At 39.1% G+C, this 18773-nt stretch overlaps 2 protein-coding genes across 2 annotated transcripts in view; one reads left to right on the forward strand and one right to left on the reverse strand.

Moving 5' to 3' along the window:
* Positions 1 to 9714, reverse strand: part of LOC146713609 (butyrophilin subfamily 1 member A1-like) — a 33935-nt gene extending 24221 nt beyond the window's left edge. The window contains exons 1-5 of the mRNA XM_085449410.1: positions 9594 to 9714; positions 8392 to 8727; positions 7206 to 7547; positions 7076 to 7114; positions 6129 to 6260 (exon numbers count right to left, since the gene is read on the reverse strand). Coding sequence (XP_085305536.1) covers positions 6129 to 6260; positions 7076 to 7114; positions 7206 to 7547; positions 8392 to 8727; positions 9594 to 9657 — 913 coding nt within the window. The 5' untranslated portion in view covers positions 9658 to 9714. The remainder of the gene's footprint in view (positions 1 to 6128; positions 6261 to 7075; positions 7115 to 7205; positions 7548 to 8391; positions 8728 to 9593) is intronic.
* Positions 9715 to 13172: 3458 nt separating this feature from the next.
* On the forward strand, positions 13173 to 17263 carry LOC146713610 (sialoadhesin-like). The gene is made up of 5 exons (XM_085449465.1): positions 13173 to 13209; positions 15218 to 15469; positions 15597 to 15857; positions 16607 to 16753; positions 17076 to 17263. Exons 1-5 carry the CDS (start codon positions 13179 to 13181, stop codon positions 17111 to 17113), a joined length of 729 nt encoding a protein of 242 aa, XP_085305591.1. The 5' UTR covers positions 13173 to 13178; the 3' UTR covers positions 17114 to 17263.
* Positions 17264 to 18773: the final 1510 nt, after the last annotated feature.

Raw genomic sequence — 18773 nt, forward strand, 5'->3', positions numbered from 1 at the left:
TAGTTATCCTGTAAATCTCAAAGAAGCTCAGATAGGCTCGATTGTAGAAAAAGACAATCAGAACCCACCTAGCTCAGCAGAAGAGCCTTGGGAACCACCTGTCAATTTGGGCCACCTTAACACAGAACAACAGGCAGTTGTCTTGGAAATGTTAAGGGAGGAGTCAGGCGCATTTGCTAAACACAAAGAGGAAGTTGGTTACATAAAAAATTTAAAAATGGATATCAAACTCACTGATCAGATTCCTGTAGCCAAATCCTATAATGCGGTCCCACGTGCTCTCTATGATGAAGTAAAAAGTCACATTCAGGACTTGTTAAAAAAAGACTTTATTCACAAATCAACCTCACCATATGCCTCTCCAATAGTGTGTGTGAGGAGGCGGGATGGAGGCCTGAGACTGTGTGTTGATTATAGGGGCCTCAATAAAAAGACCATTCCAGACAGACACCCTATTCCACGAATACAGGAAATCCTTGATGGACTTGGCGGCAATAGGTGGTTTAGTGTGCTTGACCAAGGCAAAGCGTACTATCAAGGTGAAATCAGCGAAGACTCAAAAAAATATACCGCCTTCACAACACCCTGGGGGCTGTATGAATGGAATAGAATCCCATTTGGACTCACCAATGCACCTGCAGCTTTCCAGCGGAGCATGGAGGAAAGTTTGGAAGGCTTGAGGGACAAAATATGCACTCCATATTTAGATGATGTTTTGGTGTACAGTCAAACATTTGAACGGCATATTGAAGATTTGAGATCAGTTCTCAAACGTCAGCGGGCTTGGGGAGTAAAACTAAGACCTGATAAATGTGACTTGTTTAAAAATGAGGTCCGCTATGTGGGCAAAATCATTTCAGCAGACGGCTACAAAATGGATGACAAAGAGGTACAAGCAGTACGAGCTTTGAAGGACAACCCACCAACAAACATTAAAGAGCTGAGAAAGCTTTTAGGATTTTTAGGATACTACCGAAGCTATGTACAAGATTTTTCAAGACATGCAAAGTGCCTATATGATTTACTCTCAGTTGACCACACCCAAACACCAGCGCGGTCAGCCAAGGCGGGGCATGCTGCACCCACCCAAAAAATCATATGGAGTGACAGCCACCAAAAAGCACTAGACTATTTGGTGGATGTTTTGACTAATCCACCTGTGATGGCTTATCCTAAGTTTGAGGAACCCTTCATTCTGCACATCGATGCTTCAGAAGAAGGCCTTGGTGCAGTTTTGTATCAGAGGCAGGACAGTAAATTAAGAGTCATTGGATATGGGTCAAGAACATTAACACAAGCTGAGAGGAACTACAGGTGGCACTCAGGGAAACTTGAGTTTTTGGCACTAAAATGGGCTGTGACTGAGCGCTTTAGAGACTATTTGTTCTATGCTCCCTCAGTGACAGTGTACAGTGATAACAACCCTTTAACCTATGTTTTAGGCACAGCTAAACTGAATGCAACAGGGCACAGATGGGTTTCCGAGCTGGCTGATTTTAACATAACACTGAAATACCGACCCGGAAAAAGTAACGTTGATGCAGACTTTTTGTCCAGAACACCTTCTAGTATGGATTCATACATGTCAGAATGTACTGAGCTGTGTTCGCCTGAAGTGTTAAGCGCAGTACTGAATGCCATTGAAACACAGGAAGACAAACAACTGGATTGGATATCAGCCATAACATGCAATCCAGAAGTAAACAAAATACTTACAGAAAATCTGCCAGATGTGAGGATCACAACGCAGGAGCTATTGCAAGCTCAAAAGCAGGACCCTGCCATAGCTTATGTTCTTAACTTAAAGAGTACTGGTGCGAGTCTTGACAAGACATCAGCGCTCAAAACCCCTACAGGAAAACAGCTACTACACGAGTGGAAAAAGCTGTTTATCTCAGATGACGGGTTGCTGATACGAAAGACTGTGACTTACACTCAGATTGTGATTCCGGAATCGCACAAAGAACTGGTGTACAAACACCTTCACTGCGAAATGGGTCACTTGGGGGTGGACCGTGTGATGAATTTGGCAAGGAGTAGGTTTTATTGGCCGAATATGTACAAAGATATTGAGTTTTTCATCACACAGGTGTGCAAATGTAATATTCAGAAAAAACCTACAGTTCAGTGTAGGGCCCCCATGTGTCACGTGCCGGCTACTGCACCCTTTGAAATGGTTTCAATAGACTATGTCCATCTCGAAAAGAGCAGGGGAGGGTATGAGTATATTTTAGTGTTACAGGACAACTTCACCAAGTTTGCTCAAGCCTACCCTACACGCAACAAATCTGGCAAAACAGCAGCAGACAAAATTTTTAATGACTTTTCCTTGAAATTTGGTTTTCCTGGTAAATTACATCACGATCAAGGCAGAGAATTTGAAAACCATTTATTCAAACAGCTGCAGAAGTACACAGGAATAGCCAATTCAAAGACCACACCCTACCATCCACAGGGGAACCCAGTGGAAAGGTTTAATCGCACCTTGCTGTCAATGCTCCGGACCCTGGATGAGGAAAAGAAAGGAAACTGGAGTGACTATGTAAACAAAGTTGTGCATGCCTATAATTGCACAACTAGTGACTCGACAGGGTACTCGCCCTTTTATTTACTCTTTGGTAGACATCCACGTCTCCCTATTGATGTAATTTTTGGACTGAGTGAGACGAACAAATGCAAATCATATGAGGATTATGCTCACAAATGGCAACAACAAATGAAAGAAGCATATGACATTGCATCCAGAAACATTAAAAAGACTCTGGCAAGAGGGAAATCACATTATGACCTGAAGAGACAAAGTGCCGTACTCTCACCTGGGGACAGGGTACTTGTCAGGAACATGTCAGAGAGGGGAGGCCCGGGAAAGTTACGCTCCTATTGGGAGGATCAAGTTCACATAGTGATCTCTCAAAAGGGGGGAAACAGCCCTGTTTATGAGGTTAAGCCGGAGCGTGGTGCTGGGCGAGGCCGTATCCTCCACCGCAACATGTTAATGCCCTGTAATGCATTACCGCTTCCCACAATAACAAGAACTGAACGAAGCCACACTACACAGACACAAAAACAAAGAGACCTACAAGACGCATCGAACCATATAGAGAGCTCAGATGATGAAGAACAGTATTGGTCTCAGAGAGTGAGGCACCACCACTGTCAGCCTCAAGGGGATTTAATGGTGTCTGCACCTGCTACTGAACTGGACCAGGACCTTCAGCGAAAGAGCACGGAGCTTAGAGTGGATGCTGAAGAGTTTCAAGTAGAAATGGTGAATGGACAAGGTAACGCTGAACATGACACCTCAGCATCATCAGACACTGTTGCTTCGCCAGGTCAGCCCAGTGAAATGAACCCAGAACTGTCGGAACCGCAGCCGAGAAGATCTCAGAGGGAGAGATGTCCACGGAAAATATTGACTTATGATGCGTTTGGCCAACCAGTTCAAAGAGCAATTGGTCACAGTGTTAACCCATTGTATGCCAGTGCAGCAGCACCGCCATTCTATGACCAGTTTGGAGTACCTTGGGCAGCTCTACAGATGCCTTACTATGCAGCTTATGTGCCAGTTAGTTATTATTGAACTGTGAAAGAGTTTTTTTGAATTTAAATGATGTTACTTTTCAAAAATGTATGGGGACTTACAAGGCCTTACCAATATGGTGACACAAGTATTTGATACTTTTGGGATGGTAGCGTAAGACATTGGATCGTTATGTTTGATGAGGTTAATTGTGATTAAATGGTTACTATCTAAGTTGATAAGCTCCGGAGCACGTGATAAAGTGATAGTAATGTCTTAGAGGGTAATAATTGTATGTGGACTGCTGGAAACAACTCAGCATTGTTATAAGCCGATGCTTATCTGGTAAGAGAGTAACATGTGATTCTGTCACCTGAGGTCCAATAGTGCATCATGAAAGTGATCTTAAAGCACTGCTAAATCCTATTCCGACTTACGCCATCTCTACGTTGTCACAAGGAAAAGAGAAGTATAGTTGTTTATTTTTGTTTCTTATTGTCATGTTTCCTCAATGTTGGGACAACATTTATTTAGCAGGGGAGGAATGTAGCACTTGGTAAAGTGTAAAGCTAAAATATGTCCAAAACATTGCATAAATCTGTTGGTATTTGTGTTATTCAACTATATGTTTGGATTTTTGGCTGCTACATGTTTTTCCACCAGTAGGGGGCAGTCACGAAAAAAGAAAAACTATGTTCGAAAAAGGAAAAGAAGAAGAGTGTATTTTTGGGCTCTGTATGTGAAAGCCACGGTTCTGAAGTACCCAAATAAACTCGGTTCTGCTGTTTACACCAAGTTGTCCTGGAGTGGTGTAACATAAGCTGTCATCTGTGAGGCGTGAGCGGTGTTTGTTTTTAACATAGTTCACGGTGGAGAACAGCTGCTGACATAATGTGGAGCCGAAGATTCATAAGTGGCCTATCTGGGGTTGAAAGTCTCGATAAATACACGGCGTTTCGGCGGGTACACCGGCTTCCGCGAGTGTGACGCTTATTTTGAGCGATGAAAAATAATAAAATATAATTTTATTTTCATATTTCAATGTCACGATAATCTTCCAATTTAGAACTACAAGTTAAACAAAAGAACTAAACACAAATAACATACACTTCAGCTAAATACTTCTAATTTATTTTCCCAAACCACCTGGAGCTGCAATATAAGGACATTTGTTTTGTCACAGCAGGAAGTGGACAGTGCAAAAGTTATGAGGCAAAAATTAGAATACAATAAGAATAAATACAGTACACAACTGTACAGAATAGAATAAAATACTATATACAGTAGAATACAATAAAATAAATATACAATAAGATAAAAATAGAATACAAATACAAATACTATATACAACTGAGTAAATAAATAAGTAAATAAAATACAAATAAACAAAATAAATGTTTATTAAGCAATTTTGATAGGAAATTGCTTAATTTTAGAAATGTTTTTGCTGTTTTTTGCTCTATAAAATAGTTGTTTTCTTTTAGAATCACTCATATTAGCAGTAGGATATACATGAAAATGTACAACTGACTCAGTGAATCAAATGACTCAAAAACCCGATTCACTTTGGTGAGTGACTCATTAAAACTCGATTCAGTAAAAAGAATCAAATTGACCATCACTATTTGTGAAACCGTCTATCAGGAACCTAGGGGTAACTTTTGATTCCGCTCTCACATTGGATGTTCATGATGTTCATTGAACTTCCACAGCCCTATGTCCTTAGCAGGTCCCTGAGGTCATACAAGGCTGAGGACTAAGGGAGACAGAGCTTTTGTGTCACGGTTCTGGGTCCGTTGGACCCAGTATTTTGAGTTTATTATGTTTTGGTTTAATTTTGCATCATGGATTGTTTTCTTGTTCTCTTGTTGTGATTGTGATGATGATTATTATTAGAGTTTCATGTTTCTGTTATCCATGTTTTAGGAATTGTGGTTTCATGTATAGTTCAGTTCCATGTGTCATTTTCTGTCTCTGTGTTGAGTCCGTGTCTCTGAGTTGTGATTCATGTTTCCTGTTTTATTGTGAAAGTCTTTGTCTTATGTTAGTGTGTGCAGCTTTGTTCCCCCTGTCTCATTAGCCCTGATCTCTCCCAGCTGTGTCTCCCTCCTGTTGCCGATTCCCTCGTTACTACCCTGTGTATATAAGCCCTGTGTTTTCCTGTGCTTGGTGTTGTGTTGTGCCCTCAGATTCTGCCTGTGTGTTCCTGCTTGGTTTCATGGGTTAGTTTTTGTTTCATGCCAGCAATAAAAGCTGTGGTTTTGAGTTACATTTCGTCTCGGAGTCCTGCATTTGGATCCACATTTCCACCTGCCCGCACACAGAGCCCTGACATTTTGCCACTATGAGCCCCAGACTATGGAACTCCCACTGAGCTTAAGATCTTTGGATTAGTAGTAGTCTCTTTTAAAAAACACAACCAAAAACAGATCTTTTTAGAATTGCCTTTGGATAACTTTTTTCTGTTTTTGTTTTATGCATTGTTATCTCTGTATGAAGCACCTTGTGATCTTTTGTCTAGAAAGATGCTATATAAATACAATTTTAGGACATCATTGTAGGACATTTTTTTTAATGAAAATTAAAAGAGAAGAAAACTGTGACTTACGGTTTTGCCAACATTTCCGGATGTACCAAGCAATGAAAGCAATGATGACAGCAGTGAAGACAGCAGTGATGACAGCAATGATGACAGCAGTGACATCAGCACCATCAGTGTTTTTAGTGCTATTATTATTAACTGAAAAAAAAACAGAATAAATATGTTAGGTTTCTTTGTTTTTTTTTTAACCATAGACTTCCAAAACAACACTCAACCATCAATTTTCCACACCTGCTTCTCCTGCTTGTGTGAACTGTTGGAATCAAATTGTTAAATGTTGTCATTGTGTTGCTTAAATTTGTAAGTCTTAGTTTAAGCAGCAGGATCAAAGACATTCCTTTGTCTGTGACCACCTCTCCAACCAGTTTGTTGGTGGGGGAGGCTGAAGTGTTTTATTATAGGGACATCCTATCTGAAGGTCCTGTTTTCTTGTGTAGTAAGCTTCCTGCTTTTATGACCCTTTTGTGGGCAGGAGGTCACACAAAGGCACCCCCAAACACAAACACACATTCTCGCACATACATACATGCACACACACACATGCTTATACGTGCACACACATACACACATAGTGCCTTGTCTTTTGTGACCATAGGGGGATTTTACAATGGGAGGTGCTTGTGTGTACTGTAACTGTTTTCAATAAAAGGGAGGCCAGAGTCAAGGTCGTCTGTGGTTGGATTCAGAGTGCTTTCCTGAGACACCAACCAGGGCTTCCCTTGCTAGCAAGTAAAATTGATAGATCGCTGATTGTCTTGTTTCCTTTGTTAACGAGAATAAGTTTCTAAACCAGCCTGTGGAAGCGCAGACCCAACATGAACAGAGTAACAATAACATAAACACAAACAACTGTGTCATTTGTTTTATTTACATTGTATCTGAACAGACATCACAGGGAACAAAGAAGCTAACTGTGCTGGTGATATCTCATTAAGCAACAAATATTTACTTACTTGATCCATTAAACTGTTTTGTATCATGTTTTGCTGCATCTGTTGAAAAGTATTTTAATTTTGTTAAAATGCAGAAAAAATATATTTTTTAAAAAATATTTTGAATATGCATTACATCAGCTGTGCTTACCAACTTTTAGTGTAATGTTCCCCTTTCTGACTTGACTATGAAGTTTGGGAACATAGCAGATGTACAGTCCTTCATCTTCTTTGCTCACATTTCTCAGCAATAAGGAAATGTTGCCTTTCCCGATTTCGTCACAGAAGAGATATGTTCTGTTTATAAAGTGACTGTTCTGCTGATTTGGATCATGTTTCATACTTCGATAAACATGCACATAAGTTTTATTGCGTCTCCACTCCACTGTGAGAGTCGACACATTAAATGGGGGTTCCAGGTGACATGGCAGAATGACGTCCTCACCGACATTTGCTTTCACTGGTTCATCTGAGCCAATCACATCAGACTCTCCTGCAAAACAAACATTCAATCAAATGATGGATGAAGTGGAATAAAATGTACAGATATAAAATGTACTAGCCAAAACAATACAATACAATAAATAAACCTACAGCATGGAGTGAACAGAAATTTAAGCATGTGCTTTCACTCAAAGCACAGACTGAAAAATAACATTTAAAAATCAGACTCATTAAGATTTAATTTAGCAATGGTTGTGAATAATTAAATGAGCAGCAGCCAATTCTAGATTTAAAAAAATACGCTAAAGAATAGCACATAAAATACAGTAGCTTAATAATATGTCTAAAGCAAGTAGGTCAATAAATACAGTGAGTTTAAAACAATTAGACTGATTCAGATTGGATAGTAAGAAAATCACTGAGACTCTCAAAGTTGACAGAGAACTTGAAACCTGCCTTTTGAACTTAATTTTCATCAAAAAATGTGCATTTCTGTTCTCATTACATTTTTGGTGACACAAAAATATCAACTTTATGACCTAAAGCAATCTTAAGATGTAATTTAGACAGCTTGCTACAAAGATACTGCCAGGAGATTTTACATGCTCTTCTTCTCATGGCAGCTACATGTCTGCCAAATCTCATTTGCTCTCTGTTTATTACAGAATTATAGTGATGATAGCAGCCTTAAGGCACTGGCCACAACTGCACTGACTCTGCTATAAGGTAGAAGAGGTGAAATGTATGGGACTGATAACCACAAATTATGACCTTTCAATAGGCGGATCACATCAAAATGAACTGAAAGAAAATACTCAGACAGTTTATATCAGTTTCCTCAATAGTCATAGTTCAAAGTTTGGGTAATTTTAATATTTGCACCACATACTAACCAACAGTGAGGTTAACATAACAACTTTTCTCCACATTATCAGTGATAAAGGAGCATTTGTATCTCCCGGTGTCAGTGAGTTTTAGTGAGGTCAGCATCAGTGACAGATTTCCTTTGGTTAACGCCTCCTGGGAGAGAGCAGTCCGTGCTTCAAAATGCTCTCTCTGTGCTCCAGGATTATATTTTCCATTTTGACAAAGGATTACAACGTCATTCCCACAAGTCCACTTTACTGTCTCAGATGCTGCGTTCAGTGGGGGCTTAAGGTAGCACTGCAGGAGGACATGTTCACTGTATACTGCTTGTACTGGCTCAGAAGAGCAAATAATCTGAGGTTCTGTTAAAAAAGTAAAAAAAACAAATGTTACATTAGGATTGAACACATTTTTGGCCAACAATCTACATCAAACTTAAGAACAAGATGGGTGAGGAGTCAAATTTACTGTGTGCAGGCAGGAATGGTGGACCCAAATGTGCAGACTCACGGCAGGCAAAAGTGCAGTCAAAACAGTTTTATTGCTGACACAACAAAAATACTAAAGTGAAAATACAAAATACCTAAACAGGCTGGCAGACAAACAGAACACACAGCACAGAATGAGGAAGACCATGACACAGAGCTAACGAGACAAGGGAAGCAAAACCAGACACAGACTATCAACACAAAACCGGAAACATAACACTGAGATACGGATTTGACAAAGGGATACACTTACACTATACATTGTCAATAAAATCATTAACATTTTTCAGAAACTGGCAAATTTTTTCAGATGTTTGCTTCTCTGGTAATTGCTATGACTGCTCCCCCCCCCCCCCCCCCTCTCTTGCTATATGTATGTGTGATTAAATTTAATGTTTATGTATGAACTCTGAATCAGAAAAAAAAATGCATGCTAAGTGTTATGAATAAACACTAAGAAGCAACGAAATTTTAATTGCGTTACTTAAATTGGGAAGGCTGTAGCTCAAAAGGTAAGGCGGGTCATGTACTGATTAGAAGGTTAGAGCTTCGATTCTTTCCTGCACCTGTATGCCAAATATTCCTGGGCAAGATTCTAACACAAAGTCGCTAGACAGAAAGAACTTAAGCACGGAGAAAGTGTGTGTTTGGGTTTGGATGAGGCATGTATTTATAAAATGTACGTGTATGAAGTGCTTTGGTGGGGTTTTTTATAAAAAGATGAAAAAATATTTACTCACGTGTAGCTTCCAAGACAAACTGGTGACTGCAGACTGACAGCAAAACAAAAACCGTTAGATCCATTCAAAAGAACAAGAATAACATGTCTTCTTATCAAAAACCAAAAGACTAAACTGTGGCTCATGATTTGTGAACAGAAAGAGAAAGAAAAGAAAAGAAAAAGGAGATGCTGCGATTAACTTTTGGTTTCAAGTCCCCGCCTATTGGCACAGTTTAACTCCACTGTAGAAAATATAATCTAATGAGAGGGAAGTATCACGGCTGGATTTCTAATCTGGCATTTGCAAAGTGCACTAACACACTTGTGGCTCAATATATATATTTTCCTTATCCGTAAATTATAAAGGTTACGGACCAACTGGCACCAAGGTGTGCCAAAAAAGTGATGCAAAAACTTTCATTAACATAAAAAAATAGTTTTTCAAGTGAAGGCAGCATAATTTCTAATATATATAACATCACTCTGCCCTTAACTCATCATACTCACCGTCATGCTATTTTTTTTTTTTAATGTCCCACGTATTCCTCTGAATTTCCTAGTTTCTGGAGTTTTGGCATATTGCATTTGAGAGCATATCAATGCTGAATATCTAAGTCTTGAGTCCTGTGTTTAGGTCCATTTCCTGCCAGCACCACCTTGCTAAAATGCCAGGGCTAACTTTTAATTTTCAATTTATCAATATATTATTTATTTCAATATATTTTTGTCCAGAACAGACCTACTCTAAATCATCTGACCCTTTTTGAACTGTATTCTGTATCAAAAACACTCAATTGAGTGTCCAGGTGATTATCCACAACAAAGTACTTTAAACATTTTAATTAATTGTTTTCATTTCAGTTATTCATTCATAATCATTTTGATTCAGAGCCTAAGAATTATGAGCTGCACTGTCCTCAACCTTTGCCCCTCCTGGATTCATGCTTTCTCCTGTATTGTTTAAGTCTTTTTTGGACATGAATGATCCCCTCCTCATTTCCCTGTACACAAAGTGGAAAGTTTCTACCATTAAAGTCAGTAATATATACATTAGAATAGTACTACCTGTATTCCTTGCAAGTTCACCTTTCCACCTGTCTCCCTCTCATTAACACACATAATATGTATTCTGTATTGCTTCTACTGACTTTTATTCCTCTTCTCTCCAGAGCATACCCCCACCTGTCCAGGCTCTCTTGCACCTATTCTCTACTCTCATTATTTGATTCAGTTTAATTCAACTTAATTTACCTAGTGTCAAATCCCAATAACAGTTGTTCAAAGCACTTTATATAGTAAGGTAAAGACCCTACAATAATACAGAAAAAAACCCAAGCAGGAAGCAGTTTGTGGCAGTGGGGGGAAAAAAATCTCCTTCTAGGAGTAAGAAACCTCCTGGAGAACGAGACTGCAGGAGGGCAGCCAACTGCTATAACTGGTTGGGATAAGGGGAAGGAGAAGAAGGAAGATTACAGATTATTTCTCCATAAACCATGGAGACTTCTGCCTGACCTTACCTCTCAGCCTGTCCATCACCACAACAACAATGATGATCCCGGACGTAACCCCACCCTTACCTTGAACACATTTGTCACTCCTACCTAACCTTAACACTGTCTCACTGTCCTCATGCATGGCCTACACCACCCTCAAATACACCAAAAAAAATCCATGTTGGATTTATTTAATTCAATAGTGGACATTGGTTGCACACAAATGTTTTGCTTTGGCAGAAACTTAAACAACTGACTTAAATTTACACAAGTTATTCATATTCAATAAACCTGTGCATTTTGTGTTCATAAAACCCGATTGAAACATGTTTAGATGAAGTAAGTTGAGCTCTTGGAATATTTTGATCCTTCAAAATTTTGTCATTTTATTTCAAGACTATTCAATAACTTTTACCCCAGTACTGCTTGGTCACTTATATACTACATGTTGTCTTTATATTATATAATGTTCGACAAAGTCTGGCCATCGGGCATACTGGCATTTGCTCGGTGGCCCGATGATTTCTATTTTTTAATAAACCATGAAAGGTGGTGGATTGGCCAGATGCTGGTCGGTGTGTAAAAATAACTCAATTATTTGGTGGTGGCTATGGCACTGCTTCCTCAGAGTCAGTAACATTAGCAAGTGGTGGAGGCCAGCAGGTGGATGAGGCAGGAGGAGAGACCTGAAATGAACTTCAGGTAAGAAGTTATGACCTGCAGTCTATCTGGGTCAGATATAAACCAAGTTTAGGTGAAGTTTATTTTTGTTGTGCTGACTTTTTACTGTCAGTTACAATAACTCATACTGCTACTAGCTAGCATGACGGAGTTTCTATACAGCTGGGTGGGTGCTATGATGTTACTGATAGTGAACTTTATTTTATTCATAAGGTTAGTTAGTAGAGTTGCCAACCGTCCCGTACAAATGGAATCATCCCGCATTCAGAGAAAAATATTGCGCGTTTCGTATTGAGCTGAGAAGGAACACAGTTTGTCCTGGACTTTACTCGACTATGATATGAACAATTTAATCTACCCGCTCTGCATATTATGTAGTTTCTACACTATATAGTTACACTTAACTTTAAAGCATGAGGCACTTGTGTTAAATACATGGAAGATGCTTACATAAAACCAAGAGATGGCCAATCCCTTTTTTTCAGTGTACTTCCTTGTCATTCCTGACTTCCTCATGCAGTATCACAGTTCCTCTCTTGGCACCCTATCACGTGCTTTCTCTTGAGTTTTTTGTTTATAATTTTGTAATTTTAAAAAATAATAATAATTAGGAGATGGATCCAAAACTTTGTTCCTTTTTTATATTGCTTTGGTCAGTATTTGTCAGCATCAATTGTGTTTTACTAGCACAATGTGTGTGGTCTTACAGTTCCTTAGGTGGCGATATGTGATCACATGTTAAGTTCTTGCTAAACATAATGCCAAATACATTCAGTAACATTCACATCTATTCTCAATAGAAGTTTGGTTTCTTCAATATATACGTTTTAATTTATAAATATGGACAGTGATACACTATGCAAAGTCTGTACGGAAGCACAACCTTTCTGGAATATTCATTTATTTTTGTATTTATGCCATCATTTCCCATAAACTCCCCAGTGGTTACCATGGAGTCTTACATGCAAGGAAAGAGTGTGGGTTTGCTCTGGGTTTGTGGGTGGCATTTTAACATTAGTCTGTAGCTGTTTCATATCCTGTTTCTCAGAAGCCAGGTTTTTTTTCTCTTCTTTTTTGTTCAAGACTGGATTGTCTGATCAAGCCATTGCTTAATTTCTTTAAGCACAAAAATTGATTTGGATGCATTCACTAAGAACTGATTAGGTCAACAAACTATAACACATTCTTGATGTTACATTTAGTAAACACATAAATGATGAATGAATTTAGGCACCTTTAAAAGGTTTCAAATGAACCATTTAGAACTCAATCTAGCTTAAAATCTAAATTCAAATTTTGCAAATAAATGTTTTTTTTTCTTGTTTGTTTTGTTTAAAGTTACTGAGTAGAGGCTTACATAGTTTCCTGTGTTAGGACAGGATGTGGTAGACTACATGTTGAACTGTAGATGCAAATGACACATGTGCAGGATGGAGGTCACATCACTTGTCTTCATGCTCTGTGAGTAATTTAATGCTTTAAAAAATATTTTCCCTCTTTTGTCTCAGATTTCAGGTTTCTTTTAATAATAATTTTGTTTGTAGCTTTCAGTGATTAACTTGGTCCTACAATGTTTTAATGAAATAAAATAATAAAAAATTAAAATTTGGTCACAACTAGGTTTAGGTTGGAGTGAATATTGACATGCAATTTTCAGGGGTCACTTCTGAGTCCCTTTTGTGTGAAAATGTAATGGTGAAGGACAGAATACAAGATGAGGTCAGGGTGGAGTCTCTGTGAACTATGATGTTTGCAGTTGATATTGTCGTGTGTAGTGAGAGAAAGGAAGAAGTGTAAAGGGAACTTGGAGATGTGGATGGATGCTCTGGAGAGACGAGGAATGAAAGTAAGTAAAAACAAAACAGAAAACGTGAATGGGAGGGAGAAAGGTGTACCAGTGAAGCTGCAAGTAGAGGTAGTTTCGATTAGTTTAAATATCTGTGGTCAACTATCCAAAGAAACAGACGTGCACAGGTGAGGTGAAGAAGAGAGTGCAGGCAGGTTGGAGATGAGTGTCAGAGTTGATTTGTGACAGAAGGATAGAAGCAAGAGTGAAAAGGAAGGTTCACAAGATGGAAGTGAGATCTGCTGTGGTTTGTGTTTGGGGGGATGGTAGTGCTGACAAAAAGACAGGAGGCAGAGCTGCAGATATTTGATGGTGAAGATTGGGAGTGACAGGAATGGTCACAGTTAGAAACAAATACATCAGGCAGAGGGTTTTTCTCCACAATAGAGCAACATCTCAACAAAATTTGCAAACACATTATTTAGGCACCTACATGTACAGTCTGATTCCCTGAGTGCTGTGATTCTCTCTTTCAATCTTTCACTGAGATCAAGGAAAAGTGAAAATGTAGTTGCAGTTATGTTCTGTACATACTCATAACAACTGCTCAGCCTTTCCTATATTGGAGTATATTGTAGGCCAAAGTGCATTTGGGGAGGAGAAGAAAAAATCTGGTTTAGTAAATGCAGATGGCTGTAATAGATAAATTAATTTAACCAGTATATCTTGTCTATCAACACAGCAACTAGACATTTATTTCTAATATGCCCTCTACCTAGTTCTTTCTTTAGTCAGACATTGATTTCACACCACTTAAGAGATAGTGGTTGTTTGACTGGGAATAAGTCAAAGTTTATGACAAATTGACTTCTCAATTGAGCTGTGATCTCAAAGGAACCCTTATGGATGATTTTACGGTCAAAGTTTCTGCCACCAGAAGAAGTAAACGAAAGCAAACGCCTGGAGCTGTAGATGTTATATCTCTCTCCTGGCCTGCAAATACTTTTATGTTTCCCCAGATAAGCTGCGAGAAAAGAATGTCAGATAAAAATCTGTCCAGCATGTCTTGGATGTGTCTGGACCTTTCTTGCTATGCCTCTCTCGCTACAGTTGTACAGTAATGAGAGAAGCATAGCAAGAAAATATCCCCCACAGGATACTCCAAGGGACAAAATTGAATGTGCAACTGGGTATGCAAACACACATGCACCCTCGAATATCCTGGAGAGGATAAAGAGCTGCTGTTCTGCAGACAGGGCAAAAGTCATATTGCTCCTGCTGAATCCCAGGTTTGACTAAAGGACAGACTCTCCTCTTCCACACCCTGGCATTAGCTAATGAGTTAGATGTCCCTACAGTTGAGCAAACCCTCGGTCTTTCTTCTTAAATAAGTAAACCATTACCCCAGTCTGCCAGTACAGAGCCACCACCCCAGATCTCCATGCAATGTTGCAGACAGACAGGACAGCCCTATAACATTGAAAGCCTTTAGGAACTCAGGACAAATTTCATCCACCCCAATGACCAAGCCACTAAAGAGTTGTTTGACAGCCTTAGTGACCTTGGTCCTCCCATCCCCAATATAACTTTTTTTCTTTTCTGGTGAGAAGGAACGCTTTGTTAAATTTTGATGTAATCATTAAAATATATTCTTTCAATTCCTGTATCTCTCCCTCTCTGCAGCCACACTCAGCATCACCCCCAACAGACTGCAGTTCTTCCAGTATGACAAAATTGAACTGAAGTGTGTGGCAAACTCTACTGGCTGGACAGTGAAGAGAAACACTGGCTCAAAGATTGAGGAGTGCACGTTTGGCTGGGGAACACCGAGCGAGTCGTCCTGCATCATCGAGGATGCCTACCCGAAAGATACTGGAGTGTACTGGTGTGAATCTAAAAAGGAGTCCAGCAAAAACATAACAATCACAGTGATTGGTAATGTCATGGCTGTATGTTTTATAATTGATAAGTTAATAATTATTTCTGATATATTTTATTAAACTCAACTAGACATGAAAAAGTAATCCATATTTGCACTGCTGTTTATTGTTTTATTTTCCAGCTCATGGTGTGATCTTGGAAAGCCCCATAGATCCAGTGATGGAGGGCAACCAAGTGACAATTCGCTGCTCCTACATGGGAGAAGATGAGGACATTTCAAAGTCAGATTTTTCAGCTGCATTCTACAAAGATGGTGTTTTCATAGGGACAGGTGATGCAGGGACGATGACCTTTTCAGCTCTGTCAAAATCTGACGAAGGCTTCTATAAGTGTAAACACCCGTCAAAAGGAGAGTCAAGGCAGAGCCTCCTCGCAGTAAGAGGTGACATGATGCGTTTGTTCCTTTGTAGAGTAGTTCTGTTTATGCTTTATCTTTTTCACTCAAGTAGTCCCCAGTTTGTTCTACTTTGATAGCTTTTGAGAACGAGTTGTTATGAAGCAAAAGTTCCCACATAGCAAAATTGCTATGGCCCAGACCTGGCCCACACAATGTGCTTACACATGGCCCACATACCCCAAAGAATGATGGCCCTTTGGTGGCCCAGATCTGGTTTGCCAAAAGTGTTGTAAATACATGGAAACTGTTCCAGATTAGGAACCGGCACTGGCACGATGTTGGTAGGACAGGCGTTAAAACTAGGAAGTTAAGAAAAACGCATCTATTTCTTTGTCAAATGTATTTATTTTGATGAAACTCTTAAAGTGGATTTATAGCCTGACACACAAATGAAAAAAGAAAAAAAAATCCCACCAATTGTGTAGAAGACACATGAAAGTTAGGAGTCACTTTTAGGAATGACTTTAATATTTATACATTTTTCTACATTTGTATTTTTTGGGAGCCAAGTTCACACAATGGAGCTCCTCAGTTTCTGTCTCTGTATATCAATAAAAGTATTTTTTCATACATGGGCAAGAAAAACTGTGAAAGCCAAAAGTTATACTAAACCTAAATGAATAAATTATTTTTTTAAATACCATAAATTGAATTTTATTTTCTAAATTATCATCTGGATCACCAGTACTTGTGTAAAACCAAATGATTGAATGTCCAGTTTGTTTCTCACACAGTGGAATTCAAGAAAGTAAATCCTACCACCCTGCCTCCTCCTCCTCCTATCATACCCTGGGCCAGAGTGATTTCTAGTGTCCTTCTCTTCATCCTCTACAACTGTGTTCTTGTACTGTGTATCTACATCTACCGGAAGTGGGCTCAAGGTAAGAACACCCAGACACCTGAAACCTAAAAGAATACAGTATCTTCTTCTTCTTTTTCCTCTGGCTGTTCCCTGTTGTTCCCTGTTTTCTTTTTTGTTTTTTAATGTACAGCCTATGTATCATTGAAAAGGAAGTGAGACCCTTCTTGATTTTATGAATTTTTAAATTATTTTCTAAATGCACCGATATTGTTTGCTTATGCGTATGCCTCGTCTTTATTGTATTTGGAATCAGATCCAAATTTAAATTTCAGAAGAGAAAATAGTTTTTAATGTCACTCGTGGCTCCTCTTAAAGAGATCTTTCCTTGACTTTTCCTGCAGGCAAAACTAAAAGGAACGCTTGTGAGTTGCAGCCATGATGAGCCCTGCTGGAAATACCAAAGAAAAGATGAACTGCAACGTTTTTCATACTGAACCTGGTCATGTGCTAGCTTTTATATTCACACCAGGAACATTGCAATTAGGTATCTCAACATTTATCCTTCTTAAAAAGTTGATTCTGTTCATCTGGACGTAGAGCAGTGGGCAAAACATTTCGTCACTCATCCAAGTGACTTCTTCAGTCTCAGCTGACTGCATGTTTCCCCAATCTTATAAAGAGTACTTTGGACGATAACTGAAACTAGCACCACAGAATGAACAATGGGCTATGAGGTAATTTCCTTGATCATTAATATGTAAATTGTCGTGACTATTGATCAACAACCACTGATCAAATCCAACTGATGAAAGACCATTGTTCATTCAACACACATTAAGACGCAGACTTACAAAATACAGGGAAGAGAAGGAAGGAGACAGACAACACTAAGAAAACACAGAATGAGGGTGAGAGAGTCAGAGACAAAGAGCCACAACTGGGGAAATAGAAATACAAATAAATATTGATACAACACTGATAGGGAATGCATGAAAAGATACAAGAAAAAGACTAAAAAACAAGGAACTAAGAACTAGAAACTTAAGTAACAAAAATTCAGAGGCTCTCTAAAAATCAGAATCCAAGCGCACACACACATACAGTTTCTCCTAAAAACCTAGTATCTGACTGACTAAAAATGTAAAATGATAGGTTTGTAGCTTGAACCTATTCGCTGGAACGTTGAAGACAATATAATTACACAGCAAGCAAGGCACAAAGTAAGCAAAGTTCTTCATGTTTCTCGTGCACGGGAGAGAACCGGACAAACGCCGTTCCTTCGCTTGACCCCAGTTGCTCTCGTCCGCTCCCCCGTCTACATACAAACAAAGAGTACCTTGCCTGTGCGTTGTGTAAGTGTGTGTGTGTGTGTGTGTGTGTGTGTGTGTGTGTGTGGGGGGGGGGGGGGGGGGGGGTCAGAATGTGACCCCATAAATGACTTCTCTAAACCTGCTGGTCTGGAAGTCCAGCAGTTCATCTAAACAAAAGGCACTTAGCCTAAAACAGATATAAATACGTTTATCCTACCATAAAACAATAAGAGAAGGTACGGTCTCTCCCATGCTCCCAGAGTGCTCTCTAATGCACACAAAGTTAGCAGACTATCAAGGATCAAACCTCTACCAATCTACAACTAATTATAAAACTCTAAGCATATATAAGTAGATATTTCTAAGCATAAATGACAATCAACAATACAAAACCTAACATAAATGTTGTATGAACTTGCTGTATATTTAACACAACAAGTTTAACAAACTCAAAAACCTGGGTCAAAGACCCAGGACCATGACAACCAAGGGCTAAAGTCCCCCTGACGACATAGTCCCTAGAATTCCTGGGAAACACAAACCCTCTCCACCAGGATAACGTAGCAATTCACAGAGGACTTTAAACTAGCACTTGATGTAAAAATGCCCATATATAAATTTATATCTATTTACAGTGAACATGATTCTAGTAAAGATTTATTTTAAGTAACTTTAAGTAAAGTTATTCACCAATGGCCATGAGTACCATTCAGAGAGAGTTGGGGAATAGCTGCAATCACAGCATTGGTGAAAGATGTACCCTTAGGCCCCCTCCTTGATTTTCATGTA

This window comes from Copadichromis virginalis, linkage group LG3 (assembly GCF_057382275.1).
Source record: "Copadichromis virginalis isolate Kocher_CV1m ecotype Utaka linkage group LG3, C_Virginalis_male_GT1.1, whole genome shotgun sequence".
NCBI lineage: Eukaryota > Metazoa > Chordata > Actinopteri > Cichliformes > Cichlidae > Copadichromis > Copadichromis virginalis.